At 40.9% G+C, this 26,676-nt stretch overlaps 1 protein-coding gene across 5 annotated transcripts; it reads left to right on the top strand.

The window, feature by feature from the left end:
* Window positions 1–2,543: 2,543 nt before the first annotated feature.
* On the top strand, window positions 2,544–26,574 carry SIAH1 (siah E3 ubiquitin protein ligase 1). 5 transcript variants are annotated; one of them, XM_069793609.1, is made up of 2 exons: window positions 2,544–2,852; window positions 21,909–26,574. In XM_069793609.1, exon 2 carries the CDS (start codon window positions 21,911–21,913, stop codon window positions 22,757–22,759), a length of 849 nt encoding a protein of 282 aa, XP_069649710.1. In that variant the 5' UTR covers window positions 2,544–2,852; window positions 21,909–21,910; the 3' UTR covers window positions 22,760–26,574. The 5 variants fall into 5 exon arrangements, with proteins under 5 accessions (XP_069649710.1, XP_069649708.1, XP_009915708.1 ...); XM_069793607.1 differs by lacking the exon at window positions 2,544–2,852 and adding an exon at window positions 3,066–3,313; XM_009917406.2 differs by lacking the exon at window positions 2,544–2,852 and adding an exon at window positions 18,175–18,664.
* Window positions 26,575–26,676: the final 102 nt, after the last annotated feature.

Here is a 26,676-nt window from a genome sequence, read left to right as displayed (position 1 = left end):
CATAAATAGTGTGAACTAGAAAAAAGTATTTTATTACATATTAATATGAAACTGAAGACTTACAGGCATTATTGTCTATTAAGGAAACACAGTAATCCCCTTAAACTATAGGCCTACATACACATACAACTTCATCAACCACAGTGGTATTATACCCTTCCATAGTAACAGTAGGTACTTTTCCTACTAAACAAAGCATACAAAAGCAATATCAATAAATTAATAATTAGTAAAGCTTGATGTTAAAAAGACTAACTTCAGTTTACAATTATTATATTGACAGATACTGCTAATTTAATGGTATCCCCATAGAGTCAGGCTTTATCACTCAGCATTTAAAAGGGCCTTAGTTGGAGTGCTATGTCCAGTCCCAGAACTATAGTCAAAAAAGAATAAAAGGAGCCGTTGCAGAGTATGCAGAGAGAAAATACAAGAATGATCAGAGGCCTTGCAGTGGTGACCTAGAGATAGAAAGGAACTGATGTAATTTACTGAAGATTAAAGTCTTCAAAAACAGAGAAGGGAAAAAAATGTTTCTGTGTTCACTGAAGCGCTTCAACAATGGGCTAAAATTACAATGGGAGATTTAGGTTATATATCATGGGGAGAAACAATGTAATGGTTAAGGACAAACACTAGAGTAGGTTTCAGAGGATGGTTTAAAAATTTCTACTGCTGCAGGAGGATTTTTACGACCTGTTTAGACAAGCATCTGTCAGGAATAAGGAAGGCATAGCTGATTCTACCTTGGAGAAGGAAGATGGATTACATGACCTCTTAATGTGTCTTCGAGACCTTTTAACCTTCATTTCCTACAGTAATGAAGCTTGAGCAATCTTGCTATGGGGTCTATTCCAGTCAGCCCTCTATACTAGCTTTTGAACCTGTGGGCTAATTTCACCCCAGTTTGAGGGAGGAACGTGTCTCAAAGACACTGAAGTTCCCATAACTTTTTTGAGAAGTGTGATGATGGATAGTGGAGGAAAACTGAGATAAGTGGTCTTATTTGAGGGAAGGAGGGAAATGGGAACTCTTTGGACTGCCAGCTGGAGAGCTCCCAGGTGTGAACTGGGTGATGGAGCCGTGGGTGTATGCACACAGCTGGGAAGCAGCTGCATTGGGTGCTCCCTCTAGGACAGCTGTCAGTTACAGGCATGAGCATACTGGGGTGCTATAAAGGGTTAAGGCACGTGGGCAAGCTGGAGTAATTTCAGAGGTGAGGCTAGGGAACATGGGAGTGAAGTGGGAGGTTCGTGTGGTAAGGAGAGAGGGAAGAGAAAAATCCATTAGAAACTAGGATTAATTACTTTCACTGCTCAAGGAACTAGTTTCTAATCAGTGAAAGGCAAATGCTTAGTAATACTGACCAACTAGCAGTGCATTGGATATTGGACTGTGAGACTGTCAACTTGCCTTTTTTTTGCAAAAAGTTAGTGTGTGTTTGCAGGATCAAAGCCTTAGCCACATAGATACTTTGTACAAAACCACACAGACTACTGGAACTGATAAGCATTCTGGTTCTCCTATCCAAAAATACTAACTGCCACTATTATAGAAGCTTTTTTCCTTCTTGTCTACAGAAGACTACCTTTTTTGAAGTTTCCACTACTGAACAGACTTCCATCTGTTTAAAAATACATCAAATGATTGGCCCTACTTTGTACTAAAATCAAAGGTGGAAAAAACCATCTTATATTGGTAACATGTTGCTTCAGGATTGTGTCCTTCCTGTCCAGGACAAAAATAATACTTAATCATAACTTATTTCTGCAAGTATTCAATCAGTCAACCCAGCTATAGGTTGGCAGTCATTACCATGTGTATCACTCCTCGTGAATACTTGAAGGAAAAGGCTCAATAACCACTGCATAGCTACAAGGTGTGCAAGGAAAAATTATGTACAAAGAAGTTACACTCCTATAGTTGTCATCCTTTGACAATAAATAATTCTCTATACTTTGGGAGGATTCTTAAATAGTGGGTTTGGTACATATTGTACTGCATCACTACATTGATACGTTTTTGAGAAGCTGCCTTAAAACTAATCCCCCAAAATCTCTGAATAATAGCAGACTTGGCAGATTCAACACAAAAACGTTATACAAAAAGAAGTGCTTTCTGGTCATCAAAAGGAATGAGGAGGATATTGAAAACCATCTGGATAACCGACTAAACTAGCCAAAGAAAACGCTTCAGTCATTCAAAAATTGAAGTAAGGTGGCAAATATGTATTTTTAAATATTTTACCGAAAGCAAAATAAACAGTGGCTCTCCTCTGGCAAACCTCTGAATAGCTTCAGTAGACGAGCAGGGTCCTAATCCAACAAAGCATGTGTAAAAGCACACTAGCAATTACATTAATTTCATGCAGTTTATGTGCTGGAAGTTTCACATGTGTTTAGGGCGCTGCTGGACGGGGGCCTAACCTGAATTACGCGAAGTCTTTGAAGAAGAGGAGACTGGAGGAGGGGTTTGTTGTCAGTAGTCCCTTAAAATCACCGGAAAGCTCCTGTGCCGGACGTTACCGGCCTCTGTAAGAAAGGCCACTCCCGAGGGCTTTTTAAATTTTTTAAAATAGAATCGATAGCCCTAGCGACGGACCCCACTCGGGCCTCTGAGGCCCTGGCCCCGCAAATGCTGGTGTACCAAAACGCTCGCCTTCACCGCAGGACCGCTCCCGCTGACCTGGAAGGGGCCGGCGCCGGCGCCGGCGCCGCCGCCACGACGCGCCGGGCGCAGGCCGAGCCTGCGGCCTCTTTCCTGCCCCAGGACGCGGCGCCGACCCGGGCTCGCGTGCTCTCGGGGCCGCGGGGGAGCTGGGCGACCCTGGCGGGGGCTCGGCAGCCGCGCAGGTAAGCAGATGGCCTGCCCCCGGACCCGGGGAGCGGCCGAAAGCATGGCGGGGGCCCGAGGGCCGCCGGCAGCCGGGCGCCGGCCGCGCGGGCTGCCCGCGGAGCGGCGCGGCCTTTGTTCCCCAGAGCCGTCGGCCCGCGCCGCGCCGGGAGCGGGACAGCTGGGCCCCGCGCGCCGCTGCCGGGTGCGCGTGCGCGGGGGCGCTGCCGGCCGCGCGCTGCCGCCCGCCCGCCTCGGGAGCGCGCCTGGCAGGCAGGAGAGCTCCGCCGCAGCTGGCGCGCCCCCGTGGCGGTGTCTCCTCAGCCGGCAGCGAGAGGGAGGGAGCGCGCGGTCGGTTCGGGCGGTCGCGCCGGGCACCGAGCGTCTCGGCGAGAGCGGCGCAGCCAGTCGCCCCGCAGCCCGCACGATCCGGGGAGCCAGGCCGCCTCAGCGGGGTCCCGCCCAGCACCAGCGCCCACAGGTGAGCGCGTCGCGGAGGGACGCCGAGCGGCCTCGGAGGGGCGAGAGCGGCTCGCCCGGCGGGGCCCTCTCCCCGCCCGGCCCCTGCGCGGGGCTGCCGCCCAGCCGCCCGCGGCAGGCCCCGGCGCGGCCGCGGCGGCCGCAGAGGAGTAGTCCGGGACAAGGCCCCGCCGCGGCCTAAGCGCAGCCTGGGCGTCCGGTTTCCTGCTGGCGGCCGGGCCTCGCGATGGGGGCCGCGGCAGCCTGGCCCGAGGGAGCGAGGCGCGGCGGGCCCGTCTCCTCCCCGGCCGGGCCTGCGGATCCCGAGGGAAGGAGGAAGGAAGCGGCCCCGCGGCGGCGGCGGCCGCCTCCGAGCCCTTCTGCCGGGCTATTGTGTGCCAGGCTGAGGCGGCGGCCCAGCCCGGCCCGGCCCGGCTCGGCCGCTGCGGAGGGCCCGCCGTGCGTGGGCCTGCGCCGCCTCGGCCGAGGGGCTGCCCCTTTGTGGCTTCGGCCTCGGCCGCGCCGCGCGGTGCGCTTTGTGCTCGCGGGAGTGGAGCGGGGCCCGGCGCCGGCTTGCCGGCGCGGCGAAGGTCAGCTGGGCCGCGGCGGCGGGGGGAGGCGGGGGCGGCCTGCTGCTCCGGGCCCCCAGCGGCGCCCCTCTCCGCGTGCGCCCCGGCGGGCCCAGCCGCCGCGGGAAACAGGTTGCCGGAGTAAATGGGCCGCTGGGTGCCCCTCTGTGACGTTTCCTGGGGAGGCTGCTGTCTTCCTCGTCTCTGATCTGGTGGGAGCGCAGACCGGGGTAGATTCCAGCTCATCCCACGGGTACCCCTGCGAAACTAGAAACCTGGAGACCGTCGTTCTTTCCCCTTCTCCACGGTTTTCAAAGGGCAGGAAACAATAGGGTTTGTAGGGAAAGGCAAAGCGTTCTTAAGTATTTCTTCACGAGAAGAACCAAGTTTCTTTTCCAGTGGTGAACTGGTGGCACACTTGCTGTAAGCTCACGTTTCATTTGTAACTGTAAGCATAGAGTATTTCTCCAATATTCCCTCATCAGTCTGTATTTCAGCCAGTCTGGGTGAATACTACCTTTTCTCTGTAATAAGCAGTTTACTCATATGCTAAATAAATAGATAAAGTGACTTAGTTTGTTTAACGTGGCAGATGAATGGATGTTAGGAAGCTCACAGCTAATTGGGCTAGGTCATGAAGGACATGGGGTATTCCACACGTGGGACATAGTTTCAGTTGTCTGTTTATCTCCCTTCTAAACTCTGAGGCTAGCATGCTGCATTCCAGAGCGGGAGGAAAAATGGAAGGGACTCTTCTCGACCCTGAGTTATTCAAGCTGGTCTTCAAGAAGATTTGAGGTATTGGAATACAGGTGGATTAATACAGAGGCTTTTAGGATAAAACTTGCATCTCTGGACTAGTTGTCTGTTGTGGAAAATACATTGGGGAGTATACCTAAAGAATAAATCAATTAGTTCTACTTTTATCATTTGTTCTACACTGCAACATTGATGTAAAAATTGAGCGCTGGAAATGATAATTGCATTTGCTTCAGTGGAAACTAATGTTCTTAAATAGCTTTAGCACTTTTCACAGCAGTGAAAAATTATACAGGAAAGCACAAGGATAAGTTATCCACCAGTGGTACATTTTTAGGAATCTGTTGTGACCCAGGAATTCTGAAACTGATGAAATGATGATCATTTTGGTCCTGAAAGCGCATGTCATGACAAAGTGTCTTGCCCATTAATCTATCATTTCTGTTGGTAAGGTTTTAATGCTGTAGTCTGATTACACTGCACTAGAGGAGTTAGCTCAGAAATTCAGTGGCTCCAGCTAAGTAGGTGTGAACTAAGGAAGGTAAATATTTTAAATAACACAAGTACTTTACATATTTAGGTTTGAGTATAGTTGCTGCTGTCTGCTTAGTGTGAATTGAGAAAGAGCTACTGCTCAGATGTCAGAGATACCTGCCTCTCATGCGGAAGAGGGGGGAGCATGAGCATGTTCATGTAAGCAGCAACTCTTTTTGGTCTGAAAACTCAAAGAAATCAAGTAGGACAGTTTTATGAACTCTGGTCTTCACGTGAAATGTTCTGGAACATGCAACTCCTATGAGAAACACGATGTTCTTAAGTTAGAAGCGCTTTTGCTTTTTATTTCTGCTTGTGATAGCATTTGTAGTCTTGTAACTGTCAGCTTTAGAAGTTGGACTGAGTTTTGCCAAATAGATTATCAGTGTATGTTTTGCTTTAATGATTGTCTCATTTTCAGGGTGTAAGCTGAACCAGAATAGTCAAGGTAAATCAATGGTATCTGAAATTCTGGTCACATATAAGGAATTCAGTTCTGCAGTTGTGATGCATGTACCCAGTCTGCAGAAAGCCAAAGTGAAAATTGTGTTTCCAGCTGCTGACTGTAGTTACCTGAATCCCTGGTTGGTACTATTAAGTGCTACCTGCTGCAGAGAACAGTAGCAGTGACGTAAGGATGCTGGCAAGCTCTGGTTCATCTCGACCATCACTTAGGGCCCAAAGCTTAGGATCTCTTCTCTGAAGCTTACAGTCTTAAATTTGTCACGAACATCGTAGATGCAGGAGATAATTTTTACTGGATTTTTGTTCTTTTTTGTTGCTTTTGTTTTTGAAGGAAAATCATCACTGAGAAAAGTGCAAACTAGTTGTGATTAAAAAAGAATAGTAAGAGATACCCTTTTGATTCTTAACAAAAATACAGGACAGATAGAGACATACTGTTATCTTAATAAAATGTTTTGTTTTGTTAATAAGAAAATTTATTGTAAGCAATTTGCTCCTTTTCAAAGTGTATGTACTGTTTGTGTCTTAAAGGTACAATGTCATGATAAAAATGCAATTTTGGTGTATGTCTTCTGTGTACAGTGTCACATCATGGACTAGAAGTGGAGAGAGATGCGTAAATACTGTGGTGTTACTGTGAGATGTTACTGCAGGTTTACCTGAGTTTTTCCTATTAGCATTTAATTGCATGTAACAAAAATCTTCCAAAGTCATTGACTTGCGGTTTTTTTATATCATGCTATAGTGTGTTCAGCTGTGAACTATACTAGGTAAAGAAAGAAGACAAAAACTGGCTTTAATGGCCCATTAATACTCTTAACTTTTATGCCACACTTCATATATGTATATATTTTCTGTTTCTAATCCAGACTATGTACTATGTTTCTGTAATGCCCAGGACAACTATTCTAAATATATGCCTGTTTGAGTTAGTCTATAAAATGGTGATTCTTTGTGTTATCACAGGAATAATGAGAGATTTGGTTACTAATTCCACAGTACTTTAATCAGATAAAGTGCTAGATAATTACAGTTAACCAAATGATGCACTTCTGATTTTGACTTGTTTCTCTTTGTAGAAGCCGAATACGGAAGCTGAGGTTGGCTGTGTTTTCAGTAGGGAATTAAATACTATTTGAATGGTGAAGACTGTATTTGTCCTTTTGTATCTGGAAATGCATTCTAAAAAAATTACTGTGGATATATTCGTACAGGGAAATTGATGTAAAAAAAGCAGCAAATTCATCTACAGAGAGTTGTTGTTGATCATTTCCTTTTTTGTTTGCCTTATCTAGAAACAGGTTTTTATCTTCTCTTGTAACAATTGATGACCTTGCTGAGACATGAGGAAAAACAAGGAGAGTGTAGCGATAACTTCTGCTGCTTAAAGAATTAGTCATCAGCTCCTTTAAAGTGAAACAGCAGTTCTTTGAACTTTGGTTTGTGTGGCATGAAGTCTTTAAGTTAATGTTTTAAAGTTCTTTCCTAAAGTTCTTGCATATGGTACTAAACGGAGCAAAAATGCATTTAGTCTTTGATGAAAGACCACAGTGGTTTTTCAGTGTTTGTGTTTGGTTTTTTGAATGCTGTCAAGGAGGAGCATTTAGAATGCTGTTTTAAGAGTTATTTTCAAATACGTGTCCAAATGAAATATGTCAAAGGAAAACTATATATGAAGGAAAATTGTATATTAAATTTTGCTATTGTATAGATTGTCAAAAGGTTGAAAAGGTTTTAACTGGAGTAGGAGTATTTTAAAACAATTTAGTGTTAAATTAGAGGAGGGGAAGCTTGAAAATAAATTCCTTTACGTAAAAATTGCTAGAGCTGGTGTCTAGCTTAGAAATGTAGGTGTCTTAAAAGGCTTATCTTTGTCGTTTCTGTTTACTCTGTGTTACAGATCTTTCATGAGGGAAGGTTCTATGTCTTCTGTATTTTCCAAGGGGATGACAACTGAAACATGAGGTTTCTAAGTTGTTCTGTTTTGTAAGTCTTAATACATGTTGCTTTATGCTGAAATGTGATGTAGCTACTAGTTTGAAGGGGGTTTTAGAAGTTATTTTTTACCATGATTTTTCTAAAAGTCAGTTAGCAATATTTCTAAAATATGTGGTTAGTTGCTCTTAACACATCGGTGTTAGGGAAGAAGAAATAATACAAGATGCAGCACTGCACAAGCTGTGGCACATCCAGGGTACGGTTCTGCAGTAGCTGAAGACAGTTTCTGTTCAGGCTGCCAGTGATAACTTGCAGTGTTGCTGTCACCAATGTGAATGTGAAATGGGTCAGTTTTAGTTCCAAGTTTAGCTGAAAACAAATCACGTGAGGAATGGGTAACTATTATCTGGTTCACTTCCCAGAGTAGCTTGCTGCATGGTAATGTAGGAGCCAGTGCTGCTGCAAGAGATGTCATCCTCTGTCATTGTGGATGTGCTCGGGATCAGTGTAAGTGCAGGCTTACAGCTAAGAAAGAATGGTCTCACCTTCCATTGCCAACTTGGTTTTGGTGTCTTCTTGGTGTGCCAGTGTAAGCACTCTTGTAGTTGTGCAAGACTGATCTTGCTGAATACGTTACCTTAAAGGGAGAGAAAACTAATGGGTAAAAGGCAGGCAGCATAACCATTCATTTTGGTGGCAGCTTGCTTTTTGTTTGTTGTAGAAATGGTGGAATTGCACTCTGACATACTGTGTGTGCGTGCCTGGAGTAGTGGAGCCTGTACCTGGTGGATTATTCTTTGTGCTATAGATGAACCATTTTCTTCAGTTGTTTGTAATGGTATCTGAAAGCTCTCAAGAAATACTGTAACTGAGCAGTTCTTAAAAGTGCTATTAAAATATGTAAGAACCTTTAAAACATGTAATGTTGCTATGTTCTTTTTGAAAGACAATGACTGTAACTCTGTGTAGCAGCTTAGAACCAAGACCTTAATCCTGTCCTCAAATTTTTTGAAACCTCACTACCTCCTGTCATTTTTTTGACCAGACAGAGGACTCAGAATTTGCTACAGTCTTATGATCAGATATTTTAATCTTCTTAAATTACCTAATATTGTTTTGGAAATAATGTTTGAAACATGCTTTGATATGCATTTGTGTGTTGACACATATATAACCCCACTCTAAGGTGCACAAGATAAACTTTGCATGTTTAACTAAAGCTAGTTTTTAAATTCATGTAAACTTGTTCACTTTTGCCTACGTATGAGCCTTAAGTCTTGTTCCTTTCTTCCTTCTTATGTGCATGTGCAGTTCTGTAAAAGCTGTGAAAATGCTCTGCTCAACTAATCTGATTTCTGAATGACTGTTTATTTTGAAATATATATGCACATATATATGTATTTTATATATATATAAAAATCATTAGAATCACAAAATTATTTTCATTCATGGAATTTTTTCCCCTTTTTTGTGCATGAAGGTGTCAATGCAGTTGAGAGTTAATTTGTGCAGGGTTCATCTCTACACGGCTGATATCTGTGTGATTATGCAAGTATGCTAAGGGTGTAATTTGAAGACTGGTTGCACAGGTGTGACTGGGGAATAATTTGGCTGGCAGATGTTGATGGTGTACTACAAAATTTTAGTCTGGCTTTGTGCTATGTCAAGTATAATCATTAGAAAGGAAATTTTACAAATAAAAAGTATGCATTCCATAATACAAGTTGAGACGGACATTATTCTAAAACAGCGCCTGTAAAGCAGTGATTTTAAGAGCACTTTTATGCATACTAAAACCAGCTGCTGCCCTAAATAGCTTTATTTTTAAAATCAGGTGTTCCTTTTAAGGAAAAGTTGTTGTTCCTTGTACAATCACAAATCTTCCATGGATCTACAGGTGCTCAACTACTCAAGGAGTTTAGTGTGGGGAAAAAGATTATTTCATGAAGGCTGTTCCTTAATATGCATATGAGGAAGTAGACGTAGGGTTGCCTGTGAAACTTTAATTTTTTTATTTCCTGATTTTTGAATGCTTGATCTTTCAACCTAATACATTTTTGTAACACTCCTGTAAAAGAAAAAGACTGAGAAGTACTGAAGTTTACAGTTACTCTCTAGATAGTGAGTCATTGTTAGGATTTGATGTTTGAGATTTATCACTGCAACATAGATTCAAGTTTTGATTTAACTACATAACAGAAGAGAGGACAATATTTTGCAGAGAAAGACATAGTGATAGGTGTTGAATTTAGAAAGTGCTGATAAAGAGAGCATGAAGTAGCAGAAAGATACATCTACTCCTGTCATTTCCAAACCATTTATAATATCTTGTGTTTTATTTTCTGATGCAGACTCAGGCCTGACTTCTGATATGAAGCATTTCCCAAGCAATACAAATAAGTGAAATAGTGGGTGCATTTTACTTAGCATTTGAGATATACCTGATCAGAATTTAATGGCAATAAAAGAACATATAATTATCTTGCCTGAGAGCTCTTTTTCTGCTGAATTTCAATCACTTCCTTCAAAAGCTGGTTAGCACGATCTTCACAAAGAAAGCTGAGGGAATTTTTTTTAGTGGTACAAGGATCCTTCTAAAGAACGGTTACTTTATTTGCTTTCCATAAAATGTCAATATGGAGTTGATGTCTTAGAAGGAGGCCTTCAGATTAGGTACAACAGAATTAGTGAGAAGGGTGTTGCCAATGTCTCCCTAATTTGTCTCTGATGTACAAAATACTGGAATGAACAGAGGGCAGTTATCCATATGTGAGCAGGAGTTGGAAAGTAAACAGTGATTGAAGTTTGACTATCACTGGCTGTAAAAACTGAGATGTTAAATAATTTAACATAGTGTCCTTTAGTGTATAATGCTATTTAGTTATTACTAACCTGAAGTAAATTTGAATAGGGTCTACAGAGTTAATTTAATATCCTTATCAGGTTAATTCTTTCCCTTTTGCATTAATGTCTGAGACTTGCAGCTACTTAGGGTATTTTAAAACCTGTAAAAGGCAGGGAAGTACTTTCCTGTGGTGACTCAGAAACTTGTGACAGAGCAGGAACTAAACCCAGTTCTCCCATGCCACAGACTACTGCTCTAGTCCTTTTTTTTTTTTTCAGGTTTCAAGGAATGCTCAATCTTTTCATGTAACATGGTGGTCTGTGGAGTCAGCAGTTCGACCCATGGCATTTTTGATATGCCTAAGGTTGATAATACTTGCGGAAAGAGTGCTCTTATTTGTGAGATAAAGCCATATTCTAAAAACTGATGTTTTCATGAAAAGCAGTAGAGCTGTAGCTCTGTGCAGGAGTGTGACCATGGTAGACTTGTCAGTAGCTAAGTTTGAGAATTTGAGTAACACTGTAATAACGATTTAAAAAAAGATTTTTAATGGTGGCAGTTGAATCCTTGTGCAATGATACTGCAAAAACAGTTGATTCAGAACTGATGAGCGGGAAAACTTAAGTCACTTAAGTAAACCATATTGGTTTTAATGGAGGCACACGTACATCAAAGAATGGGTGGTAGAAACACAAGACATAGAAGATGGGAGTTTAAAGAAATTAAGTACTGAAAAGTTTGGAACCATCAGAAGTGTGGAAATGCCACGGTGTTTTTGCACTTCTTTTACTAAGTTCTCATATTTGTTACAATATAAATAATTTCAGTGCTCTTTATTTTCTACCTGCAGTATATCACCAAATACAAAAACTTGAGTCCCATCTTAGGTTTTCATAGCTTTCCTTTTGTATTAAGTATCCATAGTAAGAAAATCTTACTTCCAGAATGCAGAAATTTCCATTTAAAAAATATGGACTTGATCCTTTACAGTTGAAATGTTCTGCGTTTTACTGTCTTTGTGTTGTGTGTGTGTGTGATAAAGACATTATCTTATCTGACATTCTTCTAAGCGTTCTTGCTTCTGAAGATTAAATATCTGGATTAAAAAAAACCAACACAACAAAAAAAACCCTTGAAAAACTCTCCCTCAAAATGACTAGAGATTCAGCGTAGGTTAGTACTAGAAGTTCTGAAAAATTAGTAATTTCTGATAAGTTAAAAGTTAGGCTTCGAGTGTCACTACTCTCTGCTCTGTGATGCTGGATGTACTTATGTATAGATTTCATGTTTGACATACCTTGGGGCACCAAGATCTGTACTCTGGAATCAGTATCTCAGTTCTCCAAGCCCTCCCCTACGTGTTTGCCCTCCACAGGTCAGAGTGCCATTCTTCACAGGGCTCCACTGTCATCAGGACTGTACACAGGAATACAGAACAAATTAAGGATAACAAGAATAATACATTATTTGAGATGGAAATGTGTATGAACCTAGGCAATGCATGAGATGGAGAGATCTTTATAAAAATTGTCAACGTACGTAATCCTGTCCTGACTCCTCCTACAGAGCGACTTTGAATGTTGTGATCAGTCTCTTTTATAGGCCAGGTCCCTGTTGATCAGGTCTGGTTATTTTGATGGTCTGCTCCCTAATACTATTTAGTTATGCCGGAAAAATATTGAGCATAAAATAAGTCTTGAATTTGAATTGGAATAGTTATCACAGAAAGACTTGGTATATGAAGACACATCAAAGTACAGGTATTTCTTTTAGCTTAGCCTTACTGAATTAAGGTAGGCACTTCCATGCCACACCCTCTTCCCAGTGTCTGCCACAGGCACAGGAATGGTGATGCAATATTGTGTGGCAATTACAGTATGCAGTGAAGAATATAGTTTTTGCAAAATCAGACTGAGGAAAGAAACACAGCCCCCAAATTGTCACACTCGGTAGGATTTGCTGTTAACATTTACGGAGGGGGGTTCTCCCCCCCCTTTTTTTTTTTAAACTAATAGAGTGTAATTATATACAGAGCCCATCTATGATGTCTTGTAGAACAGAATTAAGTGCTTCCTGCTTTAGATAACTTCCGAATGGTAATGTATGTTACAGCATGAAAAATAACTTGCTTTTTTTTCTGGTGCTGTTACTAATTCACTTTGTAGCTGATCCTTCTGTATGCCTGCCTTACTTTTTATTGCAACATGCTATGTCTGGAACTTTTTAAGAGGAAACTGTCTACCTGTGTTCATAGAAATTACTGGGCTGAATTATTGTTGGAAGATGATTCTGATGCAGCTCAGTTCAGTGTGTTCTGTACACAGCAAAAGGAAACTAGATATTACTAAAAAATAAAATGTTTTCCCTGTCTATTGTTTGCATAGAGTTGTCTGTATTTTCATATGAAGTTTTTCTTTATTTTGTTAGATTCTGTGGTTTCTGCCATCTTTATTTTGAAACCTGTACTTCTGCTTTATCTCAGTTAGCTTTACTGTGCTCAAACTATGGCAGGCTGCAGAAAGGCATGTTCAGTTTGGTATCTGAGAAGGCTAGTGTGGGACAGCTGCTATGTTTTAGAGTTCATACCATAGTTTATCATTCTGTAGGTTCAGGTGTCCTATGTCAAGGAAGGCTCTGGCCATTGACTGACTACTGATACTGGCATTGAGGATACAGAGCTAGCAAACAGAGAAAAGAGAAGGATTTTGTCACCGAGCACCACTTCAGGTACACTGCAAGAGTGTGCAGTATACAGCTTTGAGCAGTATTTCTGTATCACCATCTTCACACCTCTGTAGTGTTTGGCAGTGTCAGCAAGATAAGTTATTTGCTTGGTTTTAAAAATGAAAAATAAGGTAAAGTCCAGTTTGGAAGTGGTCCATGATTTTTTAATGCAGGTGTTTGGTTTTGATTTGTATTTAAAGAATGATTCTTTTTCTCTGTATTTTTGTTTAACTATATATAACGGAAAAGGTTGTTTCACTAGCTAGTTTGCAGCTTAACTTTCTTTTATTACAATAGATTACCACATATCAATAATTTTTGCTATTGTTGCTTATACCAGTTTATTTAAATTATTGCTGCATTTTCTTTTTCTAGCAGTGGCATTTGATAAATTGTTTTTAGTATAGCTTGAATTTTCAGGAATTTCCTTTATAGTTCCCCTAGCTTTTGCTTTCCGTCCTGCTTTCTGTACTTTCAAGCTCAAAGGATGGGGGAGATAAGCATCCTATTTTGCTTTATAATTTGTTGATGGTCTCAATGTACACAAGAAACCCGTCTGTCTTACTTAATGCCTACGTATAATTATAAGACATGTGAAAGCTGGGATGTTCTCTGATTTATATAGTACAGAGTGAGTGGTCCAAACGCGGGTTTTTGCTATTGATCAGACATTTCTAGTTTTCATTCTAGAATGAAATTTGGGGTTTTATCAGTTGTTTTTTTCTCTGAAATTTGTTCCTCAGCTTGTCTTTCTTTGCAAGACTGGAGTGTCATAGCAGTATAGTCTCCGATATTCCATGCTAACTTGGATCTTGATTCTCTAGAATATGGAGAACTCCAGTTGGCTAGAGTACAGGTTATTCACTTTTTAGAATTGAAGTTCTTTGTTGCATTTAGAAATGAATGCTATAGTCATGGTAGTGGTTGCTTGCTAATATGATTTTTATGTGGTTGTTCTATATTTTCTGTAGGACACTGTTCCTTCTTAATTTTACATTATAAAGTTGTTGGAAAGAAAATCTTTGGTGGCTAGAAGAAAACACCTCCTGTGTTGATGTTTAATATTCTGGCATAGATAGGCAGGAGAAATATTTAATGACAGTGATGAAGCAGTAATCAAACAGCACTAGCCAAGGCTCAAGTTTTTGTATTGGATTAGAAACAGGTCACTATAATTTGATGGGCATAATAATATTGTTTGTGTTTACATATGCTCTTTGTATCTGCATCTGTCACATAATATGCATTGAATTTGGAGAAGACCTGGATTGCCTACTAGCAGTGACTCAATTGGTGATCATATTATGCGCAAGAGAACATATATGATAGCATCAGAAACACTGAGCATTAAGGTCTGGTGGTTCACTGCAGAGGTAGCCACGAAGAGGATGGCTGATTCCATGATTATATAAATCCACTGGGATTTCCTTTCCTGATGATTGGGAAGAGGGATTGGGAGGGAGTGTCTTGAGGTGCAAGAAAAAAAACTACCTGCGATTTCAGGCAGGCTGGGTCTCTACAAGGTAGTGGAAATTGTAGTAGTTTTGTATGAAGAGGAGATGAACTGGTCAGATGACATTTTGGAAAAGGAAATCGTGAGACTTGCCTTATTTTTGTAAAATTTTTTGGTCTTGTTTTATATTACTCTGTTATATTGGATTGCTTCGGCTTTTGGTTATTATGCAGGAAAAGAGAAGCCCTGAGGTGTCTGAAATAATGAATAGCATATAGTTAAGGGCACTAAAGAAAACAGTGTCTGGAAGGGTTGAAAAAAATTCATAATTCATGAATCAAAACCAGAGTGTATACAGACTAAATTGTGTTACATAGTTGATTAATAATTTATGTCATGAACTGTCTTCTAAAAGTTTTTAGGTAGGCCAGTAGGTACAGAGGCTGTGTACCTACAGAGCAGGGATGTACATTCTGTGTCCAATGTTGTCAGATTTGCAGGAGCAGGCGTGCACTTGATATTAACCATGCTAGGCCTTTGTGATCTATAACATCTCCCAAGAGCTGTGAGAGATATATTGATAGACTTCAAAATGGAAGAACCTTGGGCCTTAAAATGTCTTTTAAAATTTAAATAGAAATTAAAAAGAATTTTAAAAAAAATATTCACAAGCTGTTCTCCAAGACACTTGTGCATAACACAATGTTATATATGTTTGATTGCTGAAGTGTGGTTTTGGTGGTGGTGAGGGCAGTATACAGTATTTTCATTAGAGCCTGCTAAAACCTTTTTCCCTTCTGTTTTGCTGTACGTTGACGATTATGAGTGCAAGAGGGGACAGAGGAAAAGTAGATTCCTTGGAAAGTTATTTTCTGAAATAGTAAGTACACGTAGTTGAAAAGCTGGCTTTTCCATAATGCTATACGTCTTGTCCTCAGCAGTTTAAGACTTCTTATAACTGAGCAGCTATGGTACCAAAATACAGTATCCTAAGAATTTTTAATACAAAATTAACCTAATGCTACTTTAAAAATTGCGAGAAAGTTCCCTACTTAAAATACACTGGTGCCCCTTTTTAATTGGAACAAAGTGTGCTTTTTAATTACCTTCATTCTCAAGATAATATTCACTTGGGACTTCTGTGTCAGTACCACTTCCAGTTTCTTGGGCATGGCATTAGGTACTTTGTGTATACTTGTATATGGGTGTAGACACGCCCCCCCCCCCCCTCTGAATACACACACACTTTTTTTCTGCTGCAGTCACGAAACCATCCCTTCTGCCGCCAAAGAAATCTTGGTGACTCTTTAATATTTTCAATTTCCTGTTTATAATATTTTACAAAATACTGTTTATAATATTTTATTGAAGTTATCAATATTGAATTGTACAAATATCTGATGATATTGGCTAATCTTTCTGTGTCTTCTTTTAAGTTCTTATTTACGCCTGTTTAATGAGTATTTTCAACAGTTCATTTAGCTTTTGGGTTTTGACATTCTTTGGCTTATTTCGGATCTTGAAAAAAGTAACCTGTCAGTGTTTTTCACAACTTCGAACACTGTCATGAAATGTTCTTATTCCCAGTGCTCTGTTAAGAGGGTATTGTTTTTTAAAAAGTCTCATTTTCAAATACGATTGTACAGTTGAAAAAGTTGAAAGGTTTTGTATTACTTTGTTGATGGCTGTAGTGCATTAAGAATACATTTTGAATGGAAGTCTCTGAATTCAGTTAGTTCTGAAATGTGATTGAAGGAAGATTTTATTGCATCACATATGTACATTTGTGATAAGGCATTTTTTTCTGTCCTTGCATCACTCTTCAGCATTATATGAGATTATTTTTTCCCCTTCCAGCCACTAAGGTGACTATACAGAAGTTTTGTGGTTTTTTTCCAAAACTAATATTCAGTTACCCTCTCAAAAGCAAATTCAAACGTTAAACCCAAGTCTAATCTATTTGATACGAGTGAAGATTTTGGAGAAGTGGATGGTGTTAGCTTGAATTTATCAAAGATGTCCCATATTTTAGTGAAATGCAGGAGATGTGATTTCTAGAATGGTGTCTGAAGCTAACACCTTTGAAAGATGAGAAGCTGAAAGGGTATAAATCTATTCCTATATACTGTTGTTAATTCCGTGGCATGTGGGGTACTTAGTCTATTTGAACTTCTCTTGAAATTGCTTTCCTTATGTCTGCACCTCAGCTGAGCTTTTTAAACAGTGAATTGATTGCGTCTTCCCATTCTCGCTGTAATTTTTTTTACCCATCTGGGGTTTCAAAGGCTTTCTCTCTTCAGGCATTGTACATTATATCGCAGCATAGGAAAGAGCGTACAGCATTAGCTAATGTGTCAAAGGGCTCGTGGTTTTGTTTTGGGGACAGGTGGTTTGCTGCAGGAGAGAAGGCCCAGGGCACATTTCAGACACTTCAGAACACACTCTTAGTTTCTCAAAAGCCATTTATTTCTGTGCTGGTTTTCTTCAGCTTCTCCATTTTGCTTGGAAACTTGCTTGACTCTTAACTGGTGGGGAGGGGATGTTGCAGATTGCACATTTGGGGGTAAAGCTGAAGCGTGCCTTGTATCAAGTTAGTAGTTTTTTGTTAATAGTAAGTGGGTGTTATTTGCATGTGTTACAGTGCTGATAAAAGCTTCCAGAGTCCTCCTTGAACAGGCCTTGCATTTCAAGTAGTAGGAAAGCATTTTTAAAGATATTTTTCTTTACTCAGGTACTGTAGTCTTACTTCTTACAGGACCAGAACAATTCATTGCAGTGTGTTCTTCTGTCACCTCCGCTGAACCTTGTACTTCCATGTACTTACCATCATCAGATCTGTATTCCACAATGCCTAAGCTTTTCCGAGCCCAGCATGTGCATCATGCAAGCGTGTTGGCTTAGTTTCCAACTAATTTCCTTTAACCTTAAACTGCTCTAACTTTTTTAATAGTCCATGTGGATATTCGAATGTGCCACGTTGTTCTGAATCTGTTGGTGTCTTGTCTTTTCCATGAGATTATAATGCTTTTCCTTAATTGAATAATCATTATACGAACGGAGAAGATTCCTGTTGGAATGGGTACCTTACAGATCCGCAGTGGAAAACGCTAAGTTGAGCAGTACCCTTGAAATAGCAGGCAGAGGAAGTGAAATCCATGTGTTAGAAGAGTTTTGAATGGGATCCGTAGCTTTTAAAAACAGCTACTTAGGGAGGATGATCAGCTCCGTCAGTCCGTAAGCCCCTGAAAAAGCCCTGGTTGTGACACGTGTAAAGGACCTACGGCTGTCGTTGGCACGGCTCTGCGGTGGCACGCCAGGGGAGCTGGGCGGACGGACGGGCGACCTCCCGTCCCGCCGTGCGAGGAGGGGCGGAGGCGGTGCGGTGGCTCGAGGCCGGAACGCGCTCTGCGGGGCGGCTCTCGCGGAGGAGAGGCGCTGTCGGTCAGCAGGGAGCGGTGCACCGGATCCGGCGCCGGGCCCCCCCGTCCAGCGCGGATGGCTGCGCCCCAGCGGGGCCGCCGCGCCCTCCCCTGCGCGCCCCCGCGGCCCCCGGGCGGGGCTTGCGCCCGGCCGGGAGCGGGGCCCGGGGCCCGGGGCGCGGCAGCCAACGGCTCGTCCGCTTCGCGCCGCGCCGCCTCCGCCGCTGGCCGGCAGCCGGGCGCGGGGCAGCGCCGGCGGGGAGGAGCCAGCACGGCCCGGCCCCGGCCCGGCCCGGCGCGGTGGGGGAGGTTTGGGGAACCATTCTGGGGCGCCGGGCCGGAGCGTGGACGTAGCCGGTGGATGCGGAGTGTGCGCGGCCGTAAATGGGGGGGGGTCGGACCCGAAGCGGTAACGACAACGCGCGGAGCGGGGCGGGCTCCCGCCGGCGATCGCGGGGCGTTCGCCGGGCGCAGCGCCGGGCCTGCGCCCCCTGCCCGCCCCGCGCCCGGGAGGGGCCGCTGCCCCGAAGAGCCCCTCTCTTCTGCGCGGAAACGCCATGAGCTCATTCGCTCCCTATGACGGGGAGACCTGCCTCCAGCTTTCGCCAGTCGTGGAAGGGAGCCTTGTGTGCGTGCTTGCCGGGAAGTAAAACCAGCAAGGGGAAAGGTAGCGAGTGACTTAAATCGCCTTCTGCGCAGTATTTTAAGCCGGTTTTGTAGGAGCTGCGAGGTCGCGTCCCTCGGGAGATCGCGACGGCGTGTGTATTTCACCCTTCCCCAGAACGGTGTTGGGAATAGGTTCATCAACAGGCCTGTGCGTTCTGATGTCATCAAGGACAGAGGTTTTCTTGACCTGGAACTAGGAAATCTTAAAATACGATTTTCCCTTTTCACTCTTGGTTGGTTAAACTTTTTCAAATTTGTACAGCCTTTTGAATAATCTGTGTTGTAGGAACTAACACTTTGGAAAATGACACCTAGTGTACCTTACGTTTGTCAGTGTTGCTTAGAGACTTACTCCCAGTGTGTGCAAACAAAGATAACAAATACAAAAGATAGCAAATATTGCCTGTAGGGCTTTTAACCTGTAGTAATGTTTTTGTAATTAAAAAAAAATCTTGAAACTTTATTTCCAGTTCTGTAGTTGCTTTTACTTGGTTTGTATTTGTATGATTTTGACAGTTCGGTGGGTTAAATTTATTACACTGTTAACACTGTTACTTGTGATTAACTTGTAGTTTTTAAGATAGCTATGAAAAATGAACTTCTCTGACTTTTCCATCATGATGTATTTATTCATCTTTGTGTTAACAAGAGTGCTGAAAATGCAGGCTTTGGGCAGGTTTAGGCTTGGTAAATTACAGTTTATAGCTTTATCCAGTTTCTTCCTTGCATGCTAATCTCAGTGGTCTGGTTCACAGATTCCTGCTCATTTTCCTTCCCTGCTCATTTGGATGGTCTTTGGTTGCAGAAGGTGTGTGTGAAGGCTGGTCACATACAGAAACGGTGATATAATAGGGGCTATACGGTTCTTTGCTCTAGTACTTCCATAGCTTAGAAAGCTTAACTGGGAAGTACATCTGTGCGTAAGGTCTTTTTGCAGAGTTTGTAGGTTGTTTAATTTAACTGTTGAATGGGCTCCGAGAGGTGTAATTAAAGAAACCAGAGCTCACTGAGCTCGTCAGACTGCCTAGGGAACTGGTCTAACACAGTGGCTTTCACAAGCCTTATCTGTGGGTTACTGGGGATCCCTGGATCAGGACATATAGGTTCAGGTAAGATGAAGCACACACAAACTTTCCTGAAATGTGTGTGTTTACAATATTGGAAGGGAAACACTTTTAGAATTTTACATATGAACATGCATGTGATTTCTAAGCTCTTTCCAAGCGAATACCGTGATCAGAATCTGTTCTGTGTACAGTTATTCTCTGTGTACATTTGTTCTAGAGCGTAGAACTGCAGTGTGCCATCATGAGCCTCCCACCTATGGATGTTGGGGAAAAATAGGAGCAGTGCTCAGTTGTCACAAAGGCCTTATCACATTTGAATCCCCTCACAATAAGCTGCTGTGGCATCACTTCCCCAGAACATGTATTTGATTTGTCACAGATATCTTAAACTTTTCATTCAAGCTGGAATGCCTTACAGTAGGAAAATAAGGCCAAAAGATAAAATCGTTTGTGTCGTATCTCTACAGTATCAGTTAAGGCCCAGCATTGAAAACCACTGTATGGGTTTTTTTTTTCTGAAGATGGGAACTGGATTATTTCTAGTCCAACAAGGCTGAGATGAAGGAAGAGACTTTGGAGGGGCAAGATGATGCTGTTACTGGGCATGCGAGACTTACAAAATCAATGAATGAATACCAAGTCCTAGACACTCATGTTTTTCTAGCTCTGGACTGGAGAGAAGGGCTTCTGTAGAAGAATTTGGAGTTGCTTACTTATGATTACTTTTTGAATGTCAAGGGTTAAGTTATTTTGTATGTTGGAATCTCTCTTTGTTCCTTCACTTCTTGCCCTGAACAGTGCATGTCTTGCAAAAGCATGCACACTATGCTGCTTTGAGGTATCTAGTCCAAGTATGAGTAAGTTTGTGGGTGAAATGATGCTAAATATGGGAAGCTTGCCTATTGCCTAATATTCCTATGTCAGATGGCAAGGAGATTAAAGATGAGGTTTGAGAGCTTTATACATATGTGATGGATACAGAGCTGGTGTACTTGCAGAGAAATACTTAAGGTGGTTGAGAATTTCAGTGTGTAATGGAAGCCAATTTTGAATAGCATTTTACTTAACTTTCCTTAACCTACAAAGGTAAGGTTAATTTTTTCAAAATGGAATGTTTTTTTTTTTTTCTGGTAGGACTAGTAATTCCTTTTGTACAAGAAAGAGGAGAGTTAGGGGGTGCAGGAAGAAGTGTAGCATCCATAACATGTTAAGCAATATGGCACATTTAGTGCATCTGTTGAATGCTTGAGCAAGCTGTTTGGTAAGACTGCTGCTAACTTTTATCTGGGGCATTTGAAAGAATAGAACTTCAGTGTAAACTCCACTAATGTAAAACTTCATCAACAGTGCCTTTTCAAGTTACGGGAAATGTTGGAGTACTTCATATGTTACAATTCTCAAATTTAATCTTTTGAATTTCTTGTCTTATTTGGGAAATTCAATAAAATAATTGCTTTGGTTTTCTTTCCTGTTATCTTCACAAATGGTTTAGTTCAGGAAGCTGAAGCAATGGATGTACTTTACAAGGTAAGGGCCTTAGTAACAGAGTAATGAAAATGAAGAGTCAGTCACTGTCCTATCCCAGGAAAAAAAGCAGTCTAGTAATCTCCTTAGCTATGTTTTTCCTTGCTACTGTTCAGGTTTTTTTAAAAAAGTATATAGTAACTATGGTTACTGAGAAGGTCATATCCAGAAGTTAATTTTTTCATTAAAAATGGCTGGTTTCTCATCTCACTACATACGCAGCAAGTTAAAATTTAGCCGGAATTGTTCCATAGTGCTCCTAGTTGTTACACAAAAGTGATCCGGGTGGAGTATTTCGTAAATGCAGTATTAAAAAACGAAAACAAGAACAACAAACTTCGAGGATTTCGGTTTCATTTTCAGCATGTCTTTACTAGCTACAGTCTTTACAGCTTCCAGTAGGTAAATTCCACTTCAAAATAATTAGCAGAACTTCTTCACTTGTTAAATTTGCATGTCATACAAGTGTCTGTATTGTATGCAGCACAATTGATACTCTACATGTAACGTAGCCACAGTTTGCCTTACATGGTTTTTTGGCTTTCATTTGTATCTATTTTCTTTTGAAGCTTCTTTGTAAATCAAGAAATACTGTCTGCAGAGGAAAATAAAATGTGTTTAGATACTCATTCTTTTTTCTCTCTTCTGTTACAGAAATGAGCCGTCAGACTGCTACAGCACTACCTACAGGTACTTCAAAGTGTACGCCATCACAGAGGGTGCCTGCACTGACTGGCACTACAGCTTCCAATAATGACTTGGCTAGTCTCTTTGAGTGTCCTGTGTGTTTTGACTATGTGCTGCCACCAATTCTTCAGTGTCAGAGTGGCCATCTTGTTTGTAGCAACTGTCGCCCCAAACTTACGTGCTGTCCAACTTGCCGAGGCCCGTTGGGCTCCATTCGTAACCTGGCTATGGAGAAAGTTGCCAATTCTGTACTATTCCCATGTAAATATGCCTCTTCTGGATGTGAGATAACTTTGCCACACACAGAAAAAGCAGACCATGAGGAGTTGTGTGAGTTTAGGCCTTATTCCTGTCCATGTCCTGGTGCTTCATGTAAATGGCAAGGTTCTCTGGATGCTGTAATGCCACATCTGATGCATCAACATAAGTCAATTACAACACTTCAGGGAGAAGATATAGTGTTCCTTGCTACAGACATTAATCTTCCTGGTGCTGTTGACTGGGTTATGATGCAGTCTTGTTTTGGCTTTCATTTCATGTTAGTATTGGAGAAACAGGAAAAATATGATGGTCACCAGCAGTTCTTTGCAATTGTACAGCTGATAGGAACACGCAAGCAAGCAGAAAACTTTGCTTATCGACTTGAGTTAAATGGTCATAGGCGGCGATTGACTTGGGAAGCAACTCCTCGATCTATTCATGAGGGAATTGCAACAGCCATTATGAATAGTGACTGTCTAGTCTTTGACACCAGCATTGCACAGCTCTTTGCAGAAAATGGCAATTTAGGCATCAATGTAACTATATCCATGTGTTGAAATGGCAATCAAACCTCTTCAGGCCAGTGTTTAAAACCGTTGCATTTAATTTAGCAGAAACTAGGGTAACCATCTTTGACTGTCAGACAAATTGTTTGGTAGATGGAGGGTAGGCATATATGAAGGTAAATAAGAGGAAAGGCTGTTAAATTACAGGAAGCAGTTGCATGTAGTAACACTAATATATTTAAAATAAGTCAACAGTAAACCACTGAAAATATATATACACCCAAAACGGGCATCTTTTGTATTAAGAATTGATTCTACAGGAAATGTTGTAAAATAATTCTAAAAACTTGTTTGTAGATTGATTGTACTGTTGAAAAGGATACTGTTTCGTGTTTTTGTTTGTGTTTTTTTCCTCCCCCCTTTGACTGACAAGCCATGTTGAGCAGAATTGGTCTCTGGCCGCTGCTTCCCTCCCTGCCCCTGCCCCCCCTGCCCTGCGCGCCGCCCCCTTCCCCCCCCCCCTTTGTAAGTCACTACATAGTATTGCTGCTGTTTGTGTATATTTTTTGTGTATTTGCTAATTTTTATTAACTTCTAGTTTTTCATTAAATAAATATGACTTTCTTTTCTGTAATTCAGGTTTTTCTCTTTTTTGTATCTTTTTAAAATTAATTACAGGTGTCATCTTTTGATATGCATAATTGCTATGGTAAAACTTATATTTCTGTATGTTTGGTAAATTTTGTCTCTTTCCAGTAGTCAATTCATTGGTGATAACTGTTCTTAATTGAGCTATTTTGTGAATGTACTGAACTCGAAAGGAGTACTTATGTTCAAAGATGTATCAGGAAAGAAAGCTCCTTTAAAAACAGGTCTTAGATGTTGTTGTACTTTGAGTTATCTTCTAACAAAAATGAACAGTTATTGAGAATTTTCCGAATTAAAAAAAAAAAATAAAAATTCACGTTTCAAATTTAGAGATGCTTAGAAACTTGATTGCATCCATGTATTTGTTGGTTTTGAAGTACAAAGAAGGTATTGTCTTACACAGTATTTGTAATGATAAAACCAGACCATTTGTTGTTTTTTTTTTTAAAAAAAAAGGCAGTCAGAATGAGATGTTTTCAGTCTTTTTATATTTGTCATTAAAAGAATACCTGGCAATTAAAAAAACCCCACCTTTTGCTTTTTGCTTTAGCTCAAAGTTTGACACATTGATACTCTTGCTTAGTGTCTTGTCTTTTGGTTGTTACTAAAGTAACTGTCTTGAACTGATGTTTGTATATTTTAGTGACATGATACACATGACAATGCAAATAATCTCTTACAGGTGTGATTCACCAGCCATAAAGGCTTTTGAAGGATATTGGGCTTTATGCAGACTGCCTGTATGTGAAAAATTTAACCACGAATGTATATGGTATTTGTGTTATAAAACATAGAGACAGAAAAAAGAGTAAGGTGAAAAGCTGTTTCATCTCAAGCTATTTGAAAGAAATCTTTGTCAAACCGAGTAGTAGTGGACATCTGTTTGGGGACATAGTCTGGCTATTAACTACTTTTGTAACACATTAAAATACAGTTTATTTACTGTGCACTGTCTTAACTTTCTTATCAGAAGTTGATCTGTTAAGACAACTCTTGTTCTTATTATTTTGGTGCATGATGAGGTAAGTAGTTCTACAGGTAAGGAACATAAAATCCATCAGGCTGGATTAATAAAATACTACAGAAATAGTTGGCTTCATGTAGTAAGTTTCACTCCTTAAACTTTGTTATTTAGGCTGTTCAAACTGTGCACAGATATCATTTAAAACATGTATTGGTACCTTGTGACAGTAGATAAAAGCTTCAAAAAATCCTGCAATCTAGCTTTTTTTCCCTTACGAATACACAACCAATTGTTTGCAGTCTTCTAAATTCAGTAATTATTCTCACCTAATTAAGCTTGTCTACATTTACCTCAGGTTTGTCTTCTGGTCTTTGACAGAAACTTGGCTAAATACTTCAGATACTTTTAGAGGAATACACTGACTGACCGTCTCACTTGCTCACTCGTGACTGGCTGGCTTGGACTGAAGTTTGCCTGCCAAGGTTATCTGATTTTCAGCTCTCCAGTCGTGCGAAGAAAATCTAGCTGAAAGCCTGTAAGAACCCTCTGCAGTCTGAGACTTAGGCTTAGGGAGTAACAAACAGGGCTGCATTAGCACATGCGTTGTGTAAGACTGTTCTCTGCTGCTGCTTGTACTTGGAATGGTTCAACTTGTGTTGTGTCCCCAAAAGAACTGTGAATCTTCAAACCTTGTGGCACTGAGCTGCAGTGATTTTGGTTAGGCTAGAATGGGCTGAAGATCACAACTGTACTTTTGAAGGGGACTTCAAAAATTGCATTTGTAGTGAGCTTTAGAAGTTAACCGGTATGGTCAGACAGGGGTTTTTTTCATGTTTTACAGATGACAAATGCTATAGCATAACTAATGTATGCTGACTTACTGTGATGTAAACTAGTATTACTCCATTTGGTGTGGGGAAAAAAAAAATCCACGTAAAACATCTGATGTTCATCATCAGATGGAATGATTAAACAGATAGATTGTACTTAGGTTCAGATCCTCAAAAGTATTAGAAGCCTCATTCTGTGGCTCTCCTCTAAGGAGTTTGAGGATCCGGTAAGTCAACTACACTCTAGACATCTGTACAGTTTACTACCTTATCTAAAATAAATGGTGTATTAAAGTCTGGCATTGTCTTAACATTAGCTATTTATTTTAGTACTATTTTACTTTGCTGTATTGGGAAAGAGTATTCAAATTTGTCTTTAACAGATGAAGTGAAATACAGTAGATCTCACATTTGTCTACTAGCACTACCGCCATTGTTTTTCATTGCCCTTTAAAAAAACCCAAGCCTTAAAAGGAAAATGTTTGCGAAATGTGGATGTTAATATTTGGGTTCTGTTTTGACATATTTTGCTAGTTCTTATTCGCAGTAGTGCTTTAAAATTAAAGCAGGTGAACTGTTTTGTATTGCTGCCTATACTGTTGTATTATCCAGTATCTTTTCAAAGCTGCTATGATTAAAGCATGAATTGCACTAGTGGGATAGTTATTATCTGTAACAATTTATAGTGTGGCTAGAGGAAAGGAGCCATCACTGCTTTCTTTTTACCTTTGATAAGCTTTAGCTATCTTACGGTATATTCTGAGGGACACATGTTTAATATCAGGTCCATTTAACTGTCACTTGCAGAGCAGAGTAATCCCTAGTGTATTGAAATTACTTTAAAAGGTCTTTACTGTTCTGGCTTGCTGCTTGAACAGATTGTTATTCTTCTTGACAGTGTTCAGTGAAAGCAAAAGAAAAGGCACTAAAGTGTGTCTGTACTATCCGCTATAATGGGTAATGCTTAAGTTTTATTTAAGTAATCTCAACAAAGTAACATAACAAGTCAGCTCTGCAAGCAGGAACATGAACAGCTGTAAGTAAATGCCCATTAATAGCTTCAGAGTGGCATTAAAACCCTCACCTTTCAGATAAAGTCCAATGTGGACAAGACTTACAAATTGGAGTGCTGTGGCAGACAGAAAGTCATTGCTTAACTTTTCTTGGGAGCAACTCCCTGTTCTTCTGTAGTGAAATTGCTGTGGAAACTTTTTTTTTTACAGTACTCGCCCTCTTTATTTCTAAAAAAATGCAGTTTTTTCTACGTGTATAAACAGACTGCACTGGAATTCCATGCATGTCTGTTTTCTCACTAGTGCAAAAAGTAGTGCAGGATTGTTATTTGATCTGCATTAAGTTTGGTAAAGAATTTTTTTCCCCCTATTGGTTTTGATTAAAGGCAAAGCAGCACATTAGTTACTGTACCTTTCTGGTGTTTTACTGATTGTCTAGTTTCTTTGCACTTTTTGTGTTCAAGTATTTTGTAAGGCAGAAAGTATTCTGAGACTCTGTGTTTGTTGCTTCTT

This window comes from Haliaeetus albicilla, chromosome 10 (genome assembly GCF_947461875.1).
Source record: "Haliaeetus albicilla chromosome 10, bHalAlb1.1, whole genome shotgun sequence".
NCBI lineage: Eukaryota > Metazoa > Chordata > Aves > Accipitriformes > Accipitridae > Haliaeetus > Haliaeetus albicilla.
The sequence above is the reverse complement of the archived record's forward strand: the minus strand, read 5'-3'. Positions and strand labels throughout refer to the sequence as shown.

Coding starts and splice junctions, on each gene's coding strand:
- SIAH1 (XM_009917406.2), top strand. CDS start 18,574: ATGACGGGGAGACCTGCCTCCAGCTTTCGCCAGTCGTGGAAGGGAGCC. Junction 18,665..21,908: donor TAAAACCAGCAAGGGGAAAG/GTAGCGAGTGAC, acceptor CTTCTGTTACAG/AAATGAGCCGTCAGACTGCT.